General features: G+C 42.9%; 1 protein-coding gene across 1 annotated transcript; it reads left to right on the top strand.

The window, feature by feature from the left end:
• The first annotated feature begins 3829 nt into the window (after nt 1-3829).
• Nucleotides 3830-17699, top strand: C4H11orf65 (chromosome 4 C11orf65 homolog). The gene is made up of 10 exons (XM_033146245.1): nt 3830-3981; nt 5225-5291; nt 6253-6373; nt 9517-9609; nt 10497-10550; nt 11394-11594; nt 13501-13634; nt 15789-15959; nt 16177-16232; nt 17309-17699. The coding sequence occupies exons 2-10, from the start codon at nt 5254-5256 to the stop codon at nt 17440-17442; spliced, it is 1002 nt and encodes a 333-aa protein (XP_033002136.1). The 5' UTR covers nt 3830-3981; nt 5225-5253; the 3' UTR covers nt 17443-17699.
• Nucleotides 17700-18491: the final 792 nt, after the last annotated feature.

Here is an 18491-nt window from a genome sequence, read left to right as displayed (position 1 = left end):
CAGATCTGTATAGCAAATCAAGATCTTCATCTAAAACTTCAGCCTTTTCTGGTTACTTGAGTTTATGTTTGTGGTTTCTTCTACTTGAAAAATTTGGATTCTCTGGAATAAATCATGTGGAAGAGTGTTTTTCAACCTACGCTGCAGTTTTGTTCCTTATGTTTCGTAAAAGGGCACTACCACAATATAAAGCACAGGGCAGAAAGCAGGAGCCCTGCCTACAAGCCTCGTCTTGAGCAGGCCTGCACAGCTTGTGACTCACTCAGCCAAACAGAACATGCCAGACATGTATTGTGGATGTCAAGTTCCTTGACAGCCTCATTTTTGTACTCTGTGATCTATGTAGTTAAGCTAGGGGGCGCCTGTAGGCACCGGTGTAGCTGCCAGTGCCTTTTATGGTGTCTGCAAGAGTCAGCAAATCTCTTCTCCAAAATCCACAATGACGGAGAGACTGTTTGCAACTAATAAAACAGAAGAAACCCACCACTAATGCACTGTTATTGCATCAAGGTCATGTTGCAAAGTACAGCCGCAATACAACTTTTTGCAGGCATAAAACCTTATTGAAATTATGTAGGTCTGCCCCAATGGCATCATGAGTGTCAGCATGAACACTTCCGCTACTTTTCATGGAAGCGGGTTTCCGAGTGACTCAGCGACAAAACACTTCAGTTTCCTTGATTTGTTCTAACCGAGCAAGAACATACCCTAGACTGGGACTGCTTGCTTTACAATCAACTTCTGCTTGGATATTGAAACAGGCTTTGAACATTAACCTTTCCACCTATTTTATGTGCTTCAGCCCTTGTGGACAAGACAAAGCAAGAGCTGAACTCTGATCTTCAGTACTGTTCTTTGGTTTGTCTGAGTGTTGTTCCTTCCCCAGCTGCTGAGAACAGTTTGACTAGTTTCATTTTATTTTGGGAACATGCAACCTCTGCCCTTACCAAGACTGCTGGGATGCAAGACACTTTCGTTGCTAAGGGCTATACCTAAGATCAAACAGAGCTTCAAATAGGTAGTTTGGCTCAAATCTCAGTAGCTACTTCATATGCAAGTGAAGAGCCTACTCAGAGCCGTCTTAAGGGGATCTGCCGCCCTGGCGCGGCTATCCCTCCGGCGCCCCCGCCATGCCGCCTCTCCGCCGCCTCCCTCCCGCGCTTGCCGCCCCTTGGGAGGGGGGTGGGCGAGCGGGGGGTGAGGGGCGTGGCGCTGGAGCGGCGCGGGGCTCTGCGCGCCCTTCCAGCGCTTCCGGGATGGGAGGCGAGGGCGGCCGGCTCGCGCTCCCGCGCAGCTCGCGCTCCGCGCGCAGCTGGACGGCGCGGCGCTGCTGGGCAGCTCGCGCTGCATTGGGCGGGCGGCCGGCTGCGCGCGGGAGCGCGAGCCGGCCGCCCTCGCCTCCCAGAGCCCCAGCTGGAGTGCTGGAAGGTCGCGCAAAGCCCCGCGCCGCTCCAGCGCTCCAGCTGGGGCTCTGGGAGGCGAGGGCGGGCGGCTTACAGCCCGCCTGCCGGCGCGCGAGTGCCCGCCTGCCCGTGGGGGCGGGGGCGGGTTGGGGAGGAGGAGCCCGGTATGCCGGCGGGCTCGCGGGGGCGCCCCTGGGGCGCCCAGCGCCCTGGCGCACCGCGCCACCGGCTTCTATGGATGAGACGGCTCTGAGCCTACTTGTCGCTCTTAGTCTGTGATTTATCTTTGGCTAGAGAAAGCTGTAGAGACCAATATGGGAGAGACATGTTTTATTGCAGCTTGGACAGATGAAGGTGTCTGGTTTCACTGTTACAGATGCACCATGGCATATTTTCTCTGTGCGCTCCTCCCAGCAGTCATTACTGCTCTGGTCACTGTTGCAGACACACAGCCTGACTGTCTCCAGGCACTGCAGTTGTCTGCAAGGAATTCCCATGTGGCGGGGTTAATGTTGCTAGCCTTCATGTCACATTTGCAGACATCTTTATAATGCAGAGTCAGTCTGCCAACAGGCCTGGTGTCTGAAGCCAGCTCTCTGTAGCACATCCTTGGGGATCCTGCCATGTTCCATTCTTTCCACATGTCCAAGCCATTGTATAAATCTTGTGAGACAGAAGTGTGAACATGCCGGGAAGGTGGGCTTGGAAGAGCACATCTTTGTTTGAGACTCTGTCCTGCCATGTGATGCTCCAAATCTTCCTGATACAACACATATGGAAGTCATTGAGAATTTGCTTCTGGCAGGTGTATGTTGCCCATGACTCACTTCCATAAAGCAGAATGCTCAACACGCAAGCCTCGTAGATCTTCATCTTTGTATTGTTTGTTAGCATCACATTCTCTCATACCCTTTTGGAGGGGTGTGCCATTGTCATAGCTACATTACCAAAACGCCTATCCAGTCAGTGTCGACTGGGAGGTTGCTATTTATGGTGGAGGCCCATCTACCACCACAAGCATGTGGTCACCAGTGCTGATGCATGGAGTGCTGGTGACATCCTGACCCAAGATTTATTTCAGACAATTTACTGGAATTCAACCACATAATTAAGTATCCAGAAAACCTCTTTAAGTGAAGATATTATTTGTTCTTGTGAATATGTCTTGGAAATTGGAGAGGTGGGGATGGCTAGTGAGATGGAAGCTATATATAAATTAGCAAAATACATAAATACGAGCAGCAGAAGCATATTAAATGGCAAATTTTGCACAATTGATTCAGACTACAGTGGAGATGGTGAGGGTTTTATAATGTGCAGTATTGGTTAACTTCATTAGGATGCAACACATCGTATTCAAAGCTCTGGTTATAAGGAGGAGAAATCCTTTAACCAGGACATTAGTTCCCAAACTTGCCTTCCCCCCCCCCCCCCGTGTGCGCACACACACACACACACACCACATGAAAACTTGTTGGACCACTTAATGACATTTTGTACCTGTTGTAGCAATTGTAATGCACTGGGCTAGACACTGTGTTTCTGAACTGTATTTTTATTGTGTCTTACTTCTTACAACAAATTGAATTCCAGAGAATTCAAAACGTAGATCAATACAATAAAGTATAAAAAAACAAAAGTAATATGATTAAAAATCAATATAAATATTTAGTGTGATGGATATGTCGTCTCCAAATCCACAGTCAGGTTGCAATCCAGCTGAATGAAGCTCTGGGCCGCTGGTAGCCTGTTGACCAATTTGGGAACCTCTGTACTTAATTAACTAAGAATTAATGCCCCTTAATTCTTCCCTGTTGGAACTAGCTAGGAGTAATTATAATTGACCTGGGCTAGATGATCTTGTAGTTTCGGAGATGTGTTATTTATGGTGTGGCTTTATACTCCACCTTTTCCTGAGGGCTGAGGATAACTCACCGCAATATATTTATTACTGTTATTATTTATTAAATGTATATACTGCCCTATACCCACAGGTCTTGGGTGGGGTGTTCACAAGATAAAATCGCAATATAAATACATGAAATACACAACCAAAATTAAAAAAACAAACAAAAGCAACGCCCTCCCAAGTCCTTGAAGGATCAGTTAAAATAATCACTCCCCGGGAATAATAATAATAATAATAATAATAATAATAATAATAATAATAATAATAATTTTGCAGTGGCCTCTTTTAGAGCCTTTGCTCCGTTGCCATTCACAGGTGATTGCAAAAAACAAACACAACTTCACCTGCTACTAATTTCTGATAATAAAATAGCTCTTGTTAACATGGGCAGAAACAAGCTTGCTAATTTCTTTTCATATATTTATCGTGCCGGTTTTCGAAGACGGATCGGCCTTCGCAACGACAGTGAAGCTAGACCGGGCCGAAGCCGCGTTGCTCCGTCGGCCTCCCCCTCTTCCACCCGGGGCTCCTCTTCGCGCCCCTCCCAGGCTCGCCTCAGGCGGGGGAAGGGACTAGGCCGAGAAGCCTCCGGGGGTTCCTATGGCAACCGGAAAACACCCTGCGAGCGGGACGTGGAGAGACGAAGGCAGCTTCGTTCTGGGAGCAAGGGTAAAAAGGGACCGGGAGGCGGGGCGAGGGGAAGGAAGGCTCCGAGGAGGGGGGAGCCGCCGCCACTGCACTCGGGGGTGCGCAGAAACGCGGACGGGAATATGGTAGAACCTGTGCACGCATTTCTTGGAGCATTCACACGTGCGCGCGCGCACAGAGAGAGGTTCTGTGATTTTGTTTGGTGACGCTTCCTAACTTTCAGGTGGGGCTTCTTTGGCCTTCTCCTTGGTGACGAAGGGCTCTTCCAGACGGGTGGTTTATTTTGGCATTCGCCCTTACTTGTTTGCTGTTGAAGGCGCATTCCCTGTTTGTGGGGAAGTTAGATTACCTGGCATATCAGCAAGTGTTATCTGCACGGCACCCACCTTGCCTTCCAGTATATATTTCCATCACTTTCCTTACAGCAAAAAATAAGCTCTTTTGGGGAAGTGCAGGGTATTTTGGGGTGGGGGTGGGGGTGGGGGTGCAAAACTGCCAAACCAACTCTAGTAATAGTAGTAATAGTAAATTTTATTACGGCCATTGGCCCATATACCAAACCAACTCTATAATTACACAACCTGAATTTGCCAGTGCTGTATGTAATTGAATCCAACCTTAAATAGCAGCGCTCTGGAAGCACCCATGACTCGTTTTTAAATCCTGATTTACTCTTCCCTGGGAAAGCCCCTTTGAAGTTTTGAAGAAACCTATAGTCTTCGCCAGCTGCCTAAAAGTCCTTAAAGAGGGAGCCATGCAGGTGCCTCTCAAAAAATGTTTTAAAAGTCTTTGCACCACCACTGAAAATACCCCCCCCCCCATTGTTTGTGTTTTCCTACCTAGTGTCAGAAAAATACAGAGCAAGTGCTCTGAAGCTAATCTTAATGTTTGAGAAGATACATTTGGGAAGGTATCATGTGCCAATGCTATTCCAACCCTTATACCCCAAAAGAGATAACTTTGAATGAAGGTCAGAAGTACACTTGTTGCTAATGGAGACGGCTTAATATTGAACTAGTATGACCTGATCTTTTGGCCCCGGGTAATAATCTTGTCAGATTTCTTTTAACCAGTTGAAGTTTCCAAACCACCTGCAAAGGCAGCTCCACAGATAAGAGTACATTGCTGCAATCCAATTTAAATGTGACTGTTATTAAGCATTTACAATACAGTACAATCTAGAAGACATGTTGATGAAGCCACTTTTATCTTCATTTAAACAAATTACTGCTGGCTTGTTCTGGTCCATTGGTTCTTTGTATAGGATAATCCAGGTCCAAGCATTTTTCTGCAATGGAAATTAAATCATCCAGAAGCCAACAAAAGCATGGGTAAGTCTGTAAATTGAAAGATACAAGTATATACAAGTAGCAGCCGTTCTGCACACTTTGTTGGCATGCAACTGACAAGTGTCATTTTCAGACCCAGAAGAGGGTGGAAATGGGCAGGGGTGTAATGGGCTGGGCTGGGCTTATGTGTCTGGAGTGCAGGTGGGAAGTTGCCTGTACTTAAAGATAACAAACAGCCTGATTCTATGCATTTTTACTCAGATGTAATCTCTCTTGTATTCTGTGGGTCTTACTCCTGGGTAAGTGTGTAAGCACCATTGGATTTACCGGAAGTTACTCCTGAGTAAATACCCAGAGAATGAAATACCCAGCCTTTAACTTCCAGTGCATCTCTTTTGCATAATATAATGGAAGCGAGCCATTTTTAAGTTGAGTGTATGTTGTTATCACTGTGGATGTTAAAATAATAAACTTGTAAGTACAAAGAGTTTAGATTGTGTTATTATCTATTATGGAAACCATTGTAAAAATGCTTTTCTTTATCTTTTTTAAAAATATATATATATTTTAATTGGTTTTTCCATGTATACATCCTCTAACAATATTTCTCTAACAATTTTTCATATTCCCTCCCTCCTCCCCTGGACTTCCTTCATATTATTTCCATATTACTCACCCTGCATAAAATGCTTTTCAAAGCCACCAGCATTTATTACCTCCTGGTTTCCCTCATCGCAGGGGGCATTCTACTTTTGCTTTTATTTTTTCCTATGTTTTCTGCATAAACTATATATAAGTCTTGTGTGGTAGTTTTGTTTGTCAATATCTCACCTAAATTATGAAATGTAAAATAGTAAGTCCAGTTATCATCACTGACATTTTTGACCCTGGTTATAGACAAAATTATCTTGTATAGGTTTCTTTTAATGAGGGAAGTTAAAAAAGCAAAACTAATGAATTGCTAATTCTTTGAATGATATATCTTAAAATATATTATTTGAAGGAAACATTCAAGACATTCAACATCTAAAACGGATGCTGTTGTAGAATTATACCTCAGTGAGGAACATGAAAAAAAAAGTAAAGCAGCAAGGGTTATTCAGAGAGCCTGGAGAAGATGGCTGGTAAGTTGGAAATGCTACTTTCTATATATTTCCTCAGAATAATCTGCTTCTGGGGTTTCTCTAGCATGAGTTAGGATTTTTTGGTTTTGGTTTTGGTTTTAATTTTCTGTGGTTTTCTAGGTCATAGCTTATAACTACTGGATAAGGTAAGGTAAGGTAAGGTAAGGTAATCTTTATTGTCATTGTCCCCTTGCGGGAACAACGAAATTACTCGGTTGCTCTATCCACTCAGATAAGGCACTCCACATAAATTTAAAATAACTACAAAACACTAATTAAAACAGTACAATATGATACAATATAACATGTAAAATAAGATGACTTCAAAGTCCAGACTTTCCATTTAAGGCCGAAATTGCTCTAGAGAAGAAACTGTACTTGAGACGGCTTGTTCTCGCCTTCATTGTTTTGTATCTCCGTCCCGATGGCAGGAGCTCGAAGAAACGGTGACCAGGATGTGATGGATCTCTTGATATGTCTAGTGCTTTTGTGTGGCACCTGGTGGTATAGATTTCTTCTAAGGTGGGGAGTGAGCAGCCAATAATGCTCTCTGCTGTTTTAATAATTCTGCACAACCCTATCCTATCCTGAGAAGTACAGCTTCCGTACCACACACATAGACCATAAGTGAGCACGCTCTCAATGGCACAGTGATAGAAGGCAAGCAGCAGCTTTTGTGGAAGATGATTTTTCCTTATAATTCTCAAAAAGCTCTTCTGCGCCTTCTTCACAAGCCCCCTTGTGTTGACACTCCAGGACAGATCCTCCTGTAACTCAATGCCCAGAAATCTGAACATTGTTACCCTCTCCACACAGATTCCATCAATCAAAAGTGGCTGGACATCATTCTTCTGTCTCCTGAAGTCCACCGCAAGCTCCTTTGTTTTGTTTGTATTTATGAGCAAGTTATTAACTCTGCACCACTGTCAGCTGCTCCACCTCATCTCTATAGTCCGTTTCACCCTCCTTATCAGAGATGAGCCCGATCACGATTGTGTCATCTGCAAATTTGACAGCCCTATTACTAGGGTGAGCAGCGACACAATCATACGTGTAGAGAGTATAAAGGAGTGGACTAAGCACACATCCCTGTGGTGTTCCTGTGTTAGTCCTAAGCATATTAGAGGTATAAGGGCCCAGCCGAACCCTCTGGGGGCGATCTGACAGAAAGTCCAATATCCACCCACAAAGTGATAGCGGGAGCCCCAGATTTCCCAATTTAGACAACATTTATAATCAACGTTGTAACTCCAAAGAACAGTGGTAAATATTTATCTGTATTTTTATCTGTAAGCCACCTTGAGTCCCGGTCTGGGGAAAAGGCAGGATTAAAAAAAAATCAATTAATTAAAATGAAATAATAACCTTATTGGTGATGTAGCACATGGACTGCACTTGTCAGCCTGGTATTCCTGTACCTGGGGGTCAAATTATTACCATATACAAGGTGTGGGGAACCTTTGGCCCTCCAGATGCTGCTGAACTAGAACTCCTTTCATCAGCAGCAAGCATAGCCAGTCTTGAGTGATGGGAGTCTGAGGCGACCCATCCCATTTTGCCACCTGAGGCGAAATGGGAATGTGCTGCTCCCTGCCCCACCTCACTGTTGCGCCTCCACCCCTTCTCGGCAATAGCAAGAGCTTCCCGCTGCCGAGAAGCAGTGTTTTGCTAGGTGTGGCTGCTCGTCTTCTCTACCTCATGGCATGGGCAGAGAAGACAAGCAGCAATGATGTGCTCTGGAAGTGGGTGGGGCAATGCCTCTGGCACTATCACCACCTGAAGCGGGCGCTTCTCGCTGCCTCATGGGTGGGCTGGCTCTGATGGAAGTTTGAAGTTCAGTGACATCTGGAGGGCCAAAGGTTTCCCATCCCTGCCTTATTTTATAGCCTACTATATGAAAGCAATTAACATGTCATTTTTGAAATAGAAATAGCACCCGATGGGCTTTTTGAGGAGAATTAGAGCTGTGGGGAGGGAGAAGAGTCTTAGTCCTTCCTCTCTTATCATGGTCCCAGAGACATCAAATAAGCACCCCAGCTGATCTGAGTTCCAGAAAGGAAGCTTCCATTCCTCTGTAGTGACCCCCAAATCATACAAAAATGTTACAAAACTGGCTGGAATGGGGCAGGGCAGAATGGGGGTGTTTGCAGACTTTTTCAAAGGTGTTTCAAATAAACACAATTTCACTTAAACGCACAGTGCCTTGGAATGTCACCCCCACATAAATTGGGAGCTGCCTGTACTGCAACTCAGGAGAAAAACCCTCTAGTGATAGTTTTACAGAGCAAAGCATAAGGTGGGGAGAAACCACAAAAGGAAAAGGAACAAGCCACAATAATTGGGGCAAGATGAAGCACTGAGAAGGGAAAACCAAATATGATTACAAGTTCCTCCAAATAAAAGTCATCTATACTTGGATGAGAGTGTCTGTCTGTGTGACTGCCTATAAATAAATATATGTCACAAAGAGGCACTAGTCAATGGTAAAATACCCTTAGGGTTGCCATTGCCTCTTGTAACCTGAAGTTCATCCCTGATCTTTTCAGAAAAAGCATTGAACAAGGTGTTCTTGAACCAGTTGTCCAGTGCGAAACTTGAGACCATTTACACCAGTCTTGTCTGCTCTGGCTAGCAGCAGTTCTCCAGGGGCGCAGGTGGATTCTGCCCCTCCCCCATCATCTGCAGCCTTGGAGACTGCCATATTGATTGAGTCAGACCATTTATCCATCTAGCTCAGTGTTACCGGTAAGTCTGCACAGCAGCTCCCCAGGGGCATTCAGACAGTGATCTTTCTCAGCCTTACCCGGAGATGCCAGGGATTGAATTTTTTGAGACTGTCTGCATGCAGAGAGTGTGCTCTGCTAAGGAGTCCCAGTCCTTCCTTAAGCTGTTTGGAACAGAGAAAGCTACTTGATTCTTTTAAAGCCAGGGGAGAGGAAGATTCTGCAATCTCTTGGCAAAATGTATTGGCCTTTGAACCTATTTTTAAAAAATCAATAATTATTCACAGACTATAATGGTGGTGGTGGTAGTAATAATAACCATAATAATATATTTTTTGTATCCCGCCCATCTGACTGGGTTGCCACAGTTACTCTGGGCAGCTTCCCACAATAACAACTGTATTTATCTCTTGTGGCCAGGATGTCGGTGTGTTTGACTACTACAAAGAACTAATTTCCTTTAGAATATGCGGGGAACCTTACCATCTGATGAGGTTCATTGATCCTAAAGAGGTGAGGGTTAGATTGAAGAGGATCACTGTTTTAACTTCACTGTTTCACTTCTGTCTATCAAATATTATTTATTTATCTATTTTTCATGCATAATAGTATTTATACACTGCCCTCTTGCAAAACTTTGGGGTGTGTGGTGTGTGTACAACAACATAAAAATACTTAAAAGCAATACATAGCAATTATTAAACAGGCTGACTACTCGAGACGTTTTAGAGAGCTACATACTGTAGACCTGTTGGCAGTAAATTATAATACCAATAATTAACTGTGTCTATTACTATGAAACACCCAGCTTTAACTCCAGTAGACACATTTAATGTGCTTTAACATCACAATCCTATATGTATTGCTATATGTATCCTATATGTATTCCTGCACTGCAGGGGGTTGGACCGAATGCCTTCTCTTCCAGCTCTACAATTCTTTGATTCTCTGAATCTTTGTATGTTCAGTGGAGCTTACCTCCAGGTATGTAGGTACAGAATTGCAGCCTTAGTGTACTGAAAATGAGTTTTGCAAATCAATATTTTAAAACCTGTTTGCCTACTTGCCTGTCCTCCTTTTTTTCCTGCCTCATCTTGCTAGCCATAGTTTTGAGATCTCCATGAAGAAGTCAGTTTATATAATTTCACATTAATGGTTCCAGCCAAATTTCTGCAGGTAATTAGGTATAGGATTGCAGCTCCTTAATGTGCTATAAACTAGGTTTGCAAATAATTACTATTAACTGGCTAGAACAGCAACAGCAACAAAGCAAAGCAGTAATCAAGAGAAATGGGGAGCGAAACAATAGTCTGCAACCCAAAGAGATTAGACATACGGTATCTGTTCTCCAAGGGTCTCATAACAAACAAGATGCCATAATTATTTTCCTTTGGTTACAGGCAGGATTTATAGATGCGGCAGCAGGGATTCATATAAGATTCAGACTTGGTGGTGTAAGTATAACTTAGATTAGGGGTGGGGCATCTCAGGCTCAGGAACCAAATGCGGTATTCCAGACCTCTCTGCTTGGCAATCAGAACTCTCCCTGGGTCACCCCATTTCTCCCCAAGCTTGTTTTGCATGACTCCTCCAGTGTTTTCACCTGCCTGGAATGTATTCTTGAACTCTGCTAATGCCCCTAGCTTGTCTGGATGGAGAGGAGTATGGGAGTACCGGTATGTGTAGCAATTAGTCTCCTGCACAAAGATAAAATTTGTGGTTCATTGCTCTGCCCACCATGGGCATGTGGCCCTAGGAAGATTGCTGTCAATCTCTGACTTTTGTCTTCTGGGTTTCTTGGGGTTTTCCTGTTGTTATTCTGTCTCTCACAGGTACAATAAACCTACCATTAAAATTATGGACTGGTCATTTCGTCGTCAGAGGGCAAATTGGCAAATTTAGCAGGGGATCAAATACTCCCCCCCCCCTTACTGTACATGGAAAGCTACAGTAATACATCAGGGAGAAGGATTTTAGCCTAGCAATTAAATGGTCGACCTGGGAAGACGAGTCCTACATGTTATTTCTGCTCATTTGAATTAAATACAGTACCTGTAAAAATTGCTTTCTGTTCTCCAGTCTGTAAAATGCAAATGATAATGAGTTCCTTCATAGGCCCTAAATGTAAGTTTTAGGGAAATACAGAATCCAGTCTGCTTCCAGTTCTGAGAGGAACTAAAATTAAGGGCCATTTACTACAACCAATAGAGAATTAAAAAATAATAACAATAACACTTTTTTTAAAGTGCAGTAGTCAATAATCAAGTTTCTCATTTTAATATTGAATATCTCTGCAGGTGAAGTTTCCTCCATGCATATATTACAAGATATTTACCCACAGACCTGTTGTGGATCTGTGTGCAAACAGTCCCAAAGACTACGCAAAGCTAGCATCCAAGTCAAGGCCACGACGAAGGTTCCAGGAAGCAGGTTTTGACGATCGCAGGGACTGGTACCAACGCATAGAGAATAATGGCTGGCGACTCCTTTCCAACAGGGTAATAAAATAAAAGCATTTTCATCGGCTGTGTCATTCTCAAATGCCAGCAGAGCTAATTTGTAGGACATGACAAGGTGCCTGGTGGTGCTAATATACCCGAAGGAGCCTCTCCACCCCCCATTGTTCAGCCCGGACACTGAGGTCCAGCTTCAAGGGCCTTCTGGCAGTTCACTCACTGCAAGAAGTAAGGATACAGGGAACCAGGCAGAGGGCCTTCTCGGTAGTGACGCCCACCCTGTGGAACACCCTCCCATCAGATGTCAAGGAAAAACAACTATCTGACTTTTAGAAGACATCTGAAGGCAGCCCTGTTTAGGGAGGTTTTTAATGTTTGATGGTTTATTCTTTTTAAATATTTTGTTGGGAGCCGCCCAGAGTGACTGGGGTATAAATAATAATAAACAATTATTATTATTATTATTATTATTATTATTTTATTATTATCACTAATCAGGCTGTGACATTCAGGTTCTGATTGTGGACTTCCCACGAGCTTCCCTGGTTGTCCCCTATGGGATCAGGATGCTGGACTAGATGGGCTCTTCTCATGTTCTGGAAATTCCAGTTAGCTAAGGAGGAGAGCCAAGCAAAAGGGGTGCTAAAATTACTGTTCTAACTGGGGATGGGGTTTTAACTTGGGTTGGTGTTGTTTTATTTATTTTATCTAAATTGTTTTAAAATGTCAATTTGGATTTTTATATTTGTGGGCTAGGGATTGCTTGGGGACTTTTGTTGGGGAGTGCATTTTTTTATTAGTTTGTATACATTAGAATTGCTTATTGTTTTAATTATTTTTATTACGTATTTTGTGCTTTTATATTGAAACCTTTATGTTGTGAACCGACCTGAGACCTATGGGTATATATACAATTTTAATTAATAAGAAGGAGAATAAAGGGAGAAAGCTCTAGGAGAGTGCCCTAGAGTATCACAAGGAAGTACAAGTGAGTATACCATTCGGATTTGAGTTTCCTGCAGCTAGTAGTGAGTTCAACAGAATATGGAGTGCAAATAGGGTACCACACGTATGTACGCTAACAGATTCTAATGTGGCACTGGCAGCAGCAGTGCTTTTATTTATTTACATACTGCCAACCCATACAAAACATCAAAGCAATGTACAACCGTATATAAAAGTATAATGAAACATAAAACACCATAGAAACAATTGTAGGGAAAAGCCATCATTAAAATGACTGGCTAACCAAGAAACAGCTGCATAGACATGTCAACATAAAAAGACCTTCAAAGAGATGCTTGAAAGTTAGTAGCAAGGCTGCTATTAGTAAGCTGCTTGCTTCCTGGGAACTCTAAGAGCACCAAATTAGGAAGTGCCTGGGATGTCTTAATTAAGTTGTAGGCAAGAGCAGGCGGGTGGGGAGGGGTGGGGGGAGAATACATTTCCATGTATTGGAGTTCTTGTGCTGGTATGCATGCCTGAGGAGGATGTCAGTATGAATCGATGTCAGCAAATGCCAACTGTTTTTTGCCCTGCGTGTCTGAGCTCTTGGTTCCCATGTTTTACCAGGCAGCATGCATCTTTCTGGAGTCAAGAGACTACCAGAACTCTGGGGTAGCATCCTCCATCCTCTTACAACAAACGCAACCATTCTCTGATGTTCCTTTGCCCTTGCAAGCAGCTGTCAGTTAAGTGGAGCATGGGCAAGAACTGAAGCACATTGATTTTATTTTTATTTTGCTTCCCTACAAAACAAGAGGGACAGAGACAAGGAAGTTAAGTTTTGGTGGCTGTGCAGGAACAGCAATATCCTCTGCAGAGCTGTGTGTGACCAGGAAATTCATACAGAGACAATGGCATAAATGGAGAAGGAAGGAGGTTAGCATTGACAAGGGTCAGAAAATTATTACGCATTTGTAACAGTTTGTGAAAAAATGTGTTTCAGTTTTGGAAGGATATGGACCCCTTAACTGCTAAAGACAATATCCAAATAAAGGAATTCCACTACTGCAAGGTGCAAAAGAAACAAGTTGTAGAAAGAAAAAGAAAAAGAAGAAAAATAGAGTGGCTGAAAAAAATGTGAGTCGCTGAAGTTTGAAGTGCTGTACATAACACTGGACTGTTTTAATTTTATCTTCTGAATAATTTTATTACCATTCATACAGTTGTCATGATAAAGGCCTCCTCCTTCAGGCACTATGTTCATTGACCAACTAGACACAGTTTGCTATAAATCATAGGTTAAACAGTTCCATCGCTTTTGCTGGCTCATTTCGGCCCCACCAAGCCCAAAGCATCCTGCCAGCCAAGTATGGTAGCCTTCTGGGATCTTAATAAAACACCCATGTTTACTGTATTGGAAAATGCCTGAAATGGAAAAACAGACAGCAGGCGATGCACTTTGAAGCCACAATTGTTGTGCTGCCGATTAAACTTCTGAAAATCAGTGATTTAAAGAACAGCAAGGGGATTTTACAACACAGAGGTTTTACAACACAGCCCTTTTTGGCTCTTGGATCCTTTGCTTTTTGGAGGTTTGAAAAGCAGAGATGGGGAGGGAAAAGGGCTTTCCATCCAATGGAAACTGCTTCAGCCTCCCTGTGCAAGTAGTGTTCCCACTGCCAATCAGCTGATGGGCAGGTACAAGCACAACTTGCTCCAGCAAAGGAAGTACTGACAGCTCATTGTAAGCTCCCAGTTGCTCCTTACGAAGCCTTTACCCAGTATGACATAGGGTGAGTAGGTGTGGCTGCCCTAAAATGGCACCGTGCGCCAAATGGGAAGGTTTAGTGGGCTAAGTTTGACCTGCAGGCTATGTTTGAACTGCATCATGCCCTTGAGAGATGAAGCACCTTCAAGTATGGCTACTGCACCTACTGCAAAAAATGGAGGTGCTGTGTTAGAAATGTGCTGCAGAACCAAAGCCAGTCGGTAGCCTTTAGCGAAAAGAAGCAAACACAGAAAAATAACTTTGCCATGCACGTGGGGAATTGTAGATCTGCAGGAGCTTTCAATCCCCATGTGGCCCATCCCCCAGATACATCACACATACATCACACAAAAATTTTCTCAGTAGCCTGGCCATTCCTTTGAAATGGTAATCTTCTTTCATTCCTGGGACAATTAAATCCCTCACCCCTCCTTCCTTGCAGAGACCCATTTGGTAAACATTTGGTCAAACACGTGGCCTTGTATGCTTGGAACACTTATGAACATTTATTATATATATATAAAAGACCGTAATTTCTTGCAATACAAGGTTTGGTTTAGTGTGTCATCTGAACCCAGGCTCATGGTTAAGGTCTCTCCCTACCATGAGCTGCACGCAACCTAACTGCAAAATACCGGTTATCCATAAGCTTGTAAAACACTATTATTTGTGTGCATTTTTTTTAAAAAAGCAACCCTTGTTACAACTTAGTTTAAACTGCCACTTCTACTTAAGAACATAACAGTTAATGCAAAAATGGTAAGAGATTTGTGACATGTTAAAAACCAACACATTTATTATGGTATACATTTTCATGGACTGTAGCCCACTTCATCAGATGCATGAAGTGTAATCCTAAATTGGCAAGTGTTTATAACAGGCATAGGGAAATGAGCTCAGAGGGAAACTACATGCAAAATGAAGAGACACTGGTTTATCAAAAGGTGATCAGTTAACAAGACAGTGCTGGTGATAACACAACCCTCCCGGCCTTGATGTCTCATGTAGAGTGAGAAAAATCTGCACCTTCCATTCAAGCAACAGGTGACAGAATTGAATTGCCTGATAAATTTTAATTCAGCAGTTTCATACTGGAACTTCCTTTTAAAGTTCCTTTGTTCAAGGATGGCCATCTTAGGATCCGATATAAAGGTGTCCTGAGAAGTTTAAACTTCTTCTTGTTGGTTTCTAGATATTAACATGAACTTTCAATGTTCAGAAAGTAGCAGAAAACTAGCAATCTACCAGGGTGTTTACATTGCCACAAACACTGCCTTGTTGGTGGTGCACTGTAAATTATTATTTTGCTTTTCGGCAGTTGTTACTGTCTGCCCTTTTTGCATGAAATCTCCCTCTAACCCCCCCTCCCCTTCATGTATATGATAGCCAGTTTAGAATTGCATTTCATGCATATGAAGATTTGATGCCATAGTTAATGCATTAGCCTTTAAGATGTACCACAGGACACACTGTTATTTTTGCTACCCCTCTGTAAAATGAAAACATCTGCTCTCGTTTCCTAGGTACTTTGGCGAAAGCCTGCAAGCTAAAACTGAGGACACAGATGCAACAGTATTAATTCAAAGAGCAGCAGAAGGGTTAATCAACACTCTGGAGGATGAAGGGATAGATAACATAATGGAATGGGAAGTGGATGAATTGCTGAAATGGACAAATGCACTCAACTACGAAGAGTAATCCTTAATTTGACCTTTTATTTTTCTTCCAAGTCTTAATTATTTATTGTCAAAAAGGCTGCTCTTATTTTTAAATATCCGGATTATGTGTTAATGGCAGCATAGTGCCATTTTATCATATTACCTATATTTCAAAGCATTAAGCCATTCTAGGGAAAAAAATGTTTCTGCTAACCTCTGTTCCATTTTACTGAATGGGCTTTGCTGTCCCTAGGTATGTTAAGGAATGGAAAGAAATTGGAACAAGCAGGACTTCCAGCTGCATCCAAGGTAAAGGACCTCTGCCTCTGGCAAATTTCCATGTAATTTTCCAGCATGGGAAACCCAATTGACACACAGTGCTGGCAGAATAGCTGTGTTGCAGCCACCTGCATGCCAGTAACATTATTCCTGTCAATTTACAACCAAAGCAGTATTTCTCTAAAGTGAATGGCTGTGGATAGAAGTAGCATGAATCGTGTGAGCAGCTCTACTTACCACCTTACCAACCTAATTGTTTTTGTTGAGAGCTAAGTGATAGCCGGACTGTATAATGCATTATTTGAATCTGTTTTGCATTTTTCTTCAAGAATCTTCACTTCATTAAGTGTTTGCACAGTAGAAATTGCAGCACGCATCTGCAATTCACAAGTTGCTCTAAAATTCATTCTCTTAATTTTATGAAACATGTTAATGCCTAAATTTCAGAGGTATTGAAGAATGTGTGCCTTGACCTGTAAAGAACACTGCTTGGAGAATTGTTGCTTAGATTTATTGCATCTTCAGTAACCTCACTGTTGCCATATGGTAAAGAGAAAACAGTTCTGTCGCAGTTAAGAAGTGAAGTATGGAATTTGAGGGAATTCTGTGGCATTGTATCAATTAAGGGTGTTAACGAGTTCAAAAGGCATGTTTTTTCTAGTTATGTTTGCTGTTCTGCTTTGGTTATATCATTCAAAATGTAATAACTGACATTATTGTCAACAAATTACTACTGAGACAAGAGTGACTGTTCTGCAATTCTGTATAAATGCAGAAAAAGTGCAGAGCTTGGCAGCAGGCAAGGAATCTTAACAGCATGTTAAACCTCAAGTAATTCTCAAAACAAAATATAAAATCAAAAAATCCTTCCAGTACCACCTTAGAGACCAACTAAGTTTGTTCTTGGTATGAGCTTTTGTGTGCATGCACATAAGGCTACTCAGAATTTCATAGCAGAGTTGAAATTTGAATGGGGTACATCCCAACTAATAGCATACTACAGTAACTGCTGTTTAGCATCATCTCCAAATAGACTTCTGAACACAACATTCCATTTGAAATTGTTATTTAAAATGCATTTCTTAAATTTCAATTCTAATCTTTAGGTTTCCAGTTTACTGACAAACCAATTGTCACTTTGGGATCTAATGAGATACCAAACAACATCAAGCAACTAGTAGAGTCACAAATGAATTTGGATAAAGAGTCAGCACAAAGGAAACGCCTTTTACAGTTGTAGATAATACTTCAGTGGCAAAACTCACCTGACAACTCTTCAAGCAGCAGCTGCAGCAGCAGGAAAATAAAGCTTCAGGAGACAGATAAGCAACAAACAACCTGGATGTTGAAAGATAAGTAGCTATCTCTGTGTATTTGTATATTTCGCAGCCTTATTTGTCCTGGCACATTAACACAAAACCCAAGTGTTTTAAGTCAAACCTTATTCCAGTGTTGCGGTGAAGCACATTGAATAAAGGAGTTGCTTTCGGAAGTGCAGATAATATTGTTTTAAACTTGTACGTCTACTAGCTGAAAGTGCCTGGAATTGCCCAGACATGCTAAGGACCCCCAAAACAGTGAGATGTATGAACAGGTAGTCATTTGTTTTAGAGCCGAGTATAGCGGACCACCTCCCCCCACTCCCTGCAATCCAGGGGACCTGACCCAGATCTGCTTGGTCCCCCCCAGTCATCTCACACACACCCAGAAACATCACTGCCTATGTCCCCACTTGGTGTGTCTCAGGCCTCAGATGTACCCACCAACAATGCCAACTAGCGGCCATTGCTGCATAGTTGGAAACTTGCCTCACTTGCCACTGCCACCTTGACAATAAAATCCCAACTCCTGCATCAACCATTGCCATTGCTTCTTGGGCCATAACTGATTACAAGAAACTGTCCAACCACTGGCACTGAGATAACATGGGTGGGTGGGAAGTAACTAGTCCTGCCCCCCCCCCCCCAGTCCTGGGGATCTCTGAGGCCTCAGACACGCTCTTTTCAGTACTGCTACCCTAGCATGTTCATCTATTGTGGGCAGATAGGAAACAAACTAAAGTGATGGATTTTGCCCAAGGAGCAGGCTGTACTTCCTGCCTTCAGCCACAAAGTGGCAGTGCATACCATCATATCTAGGATGTGGGATCCTCCCAGAGACACAGACCCCTACAGCTAGCAGGCTTGCAAACAGCCGTGGGTTGCTGTTTCACACTCTATCCCAAAAGTCCTGGATTGCCTCAGGTTGGCCTGACCTGGGGCAAGCAGTTGTTGGCTTGACCGGACTGTG

Source organism: Lacerta agilis, chromosome 4, assembly GCF_009819535.1.
Source record: "Lacerta agilis isolate rLacAgi1 chromosome 4, rLacAgi1.pri, whole genome shotgun sequence".
NCBI lineage: Eukaryota > Metazoa > Chordata > Lepidosauria > Squamata > Lacertidae > Lacerta > Lacerta agilis.
Note: the sequence above shows the minus strand (reverse complement) of the source record. Positions and strands in the feature narration are given on the sequence as shown.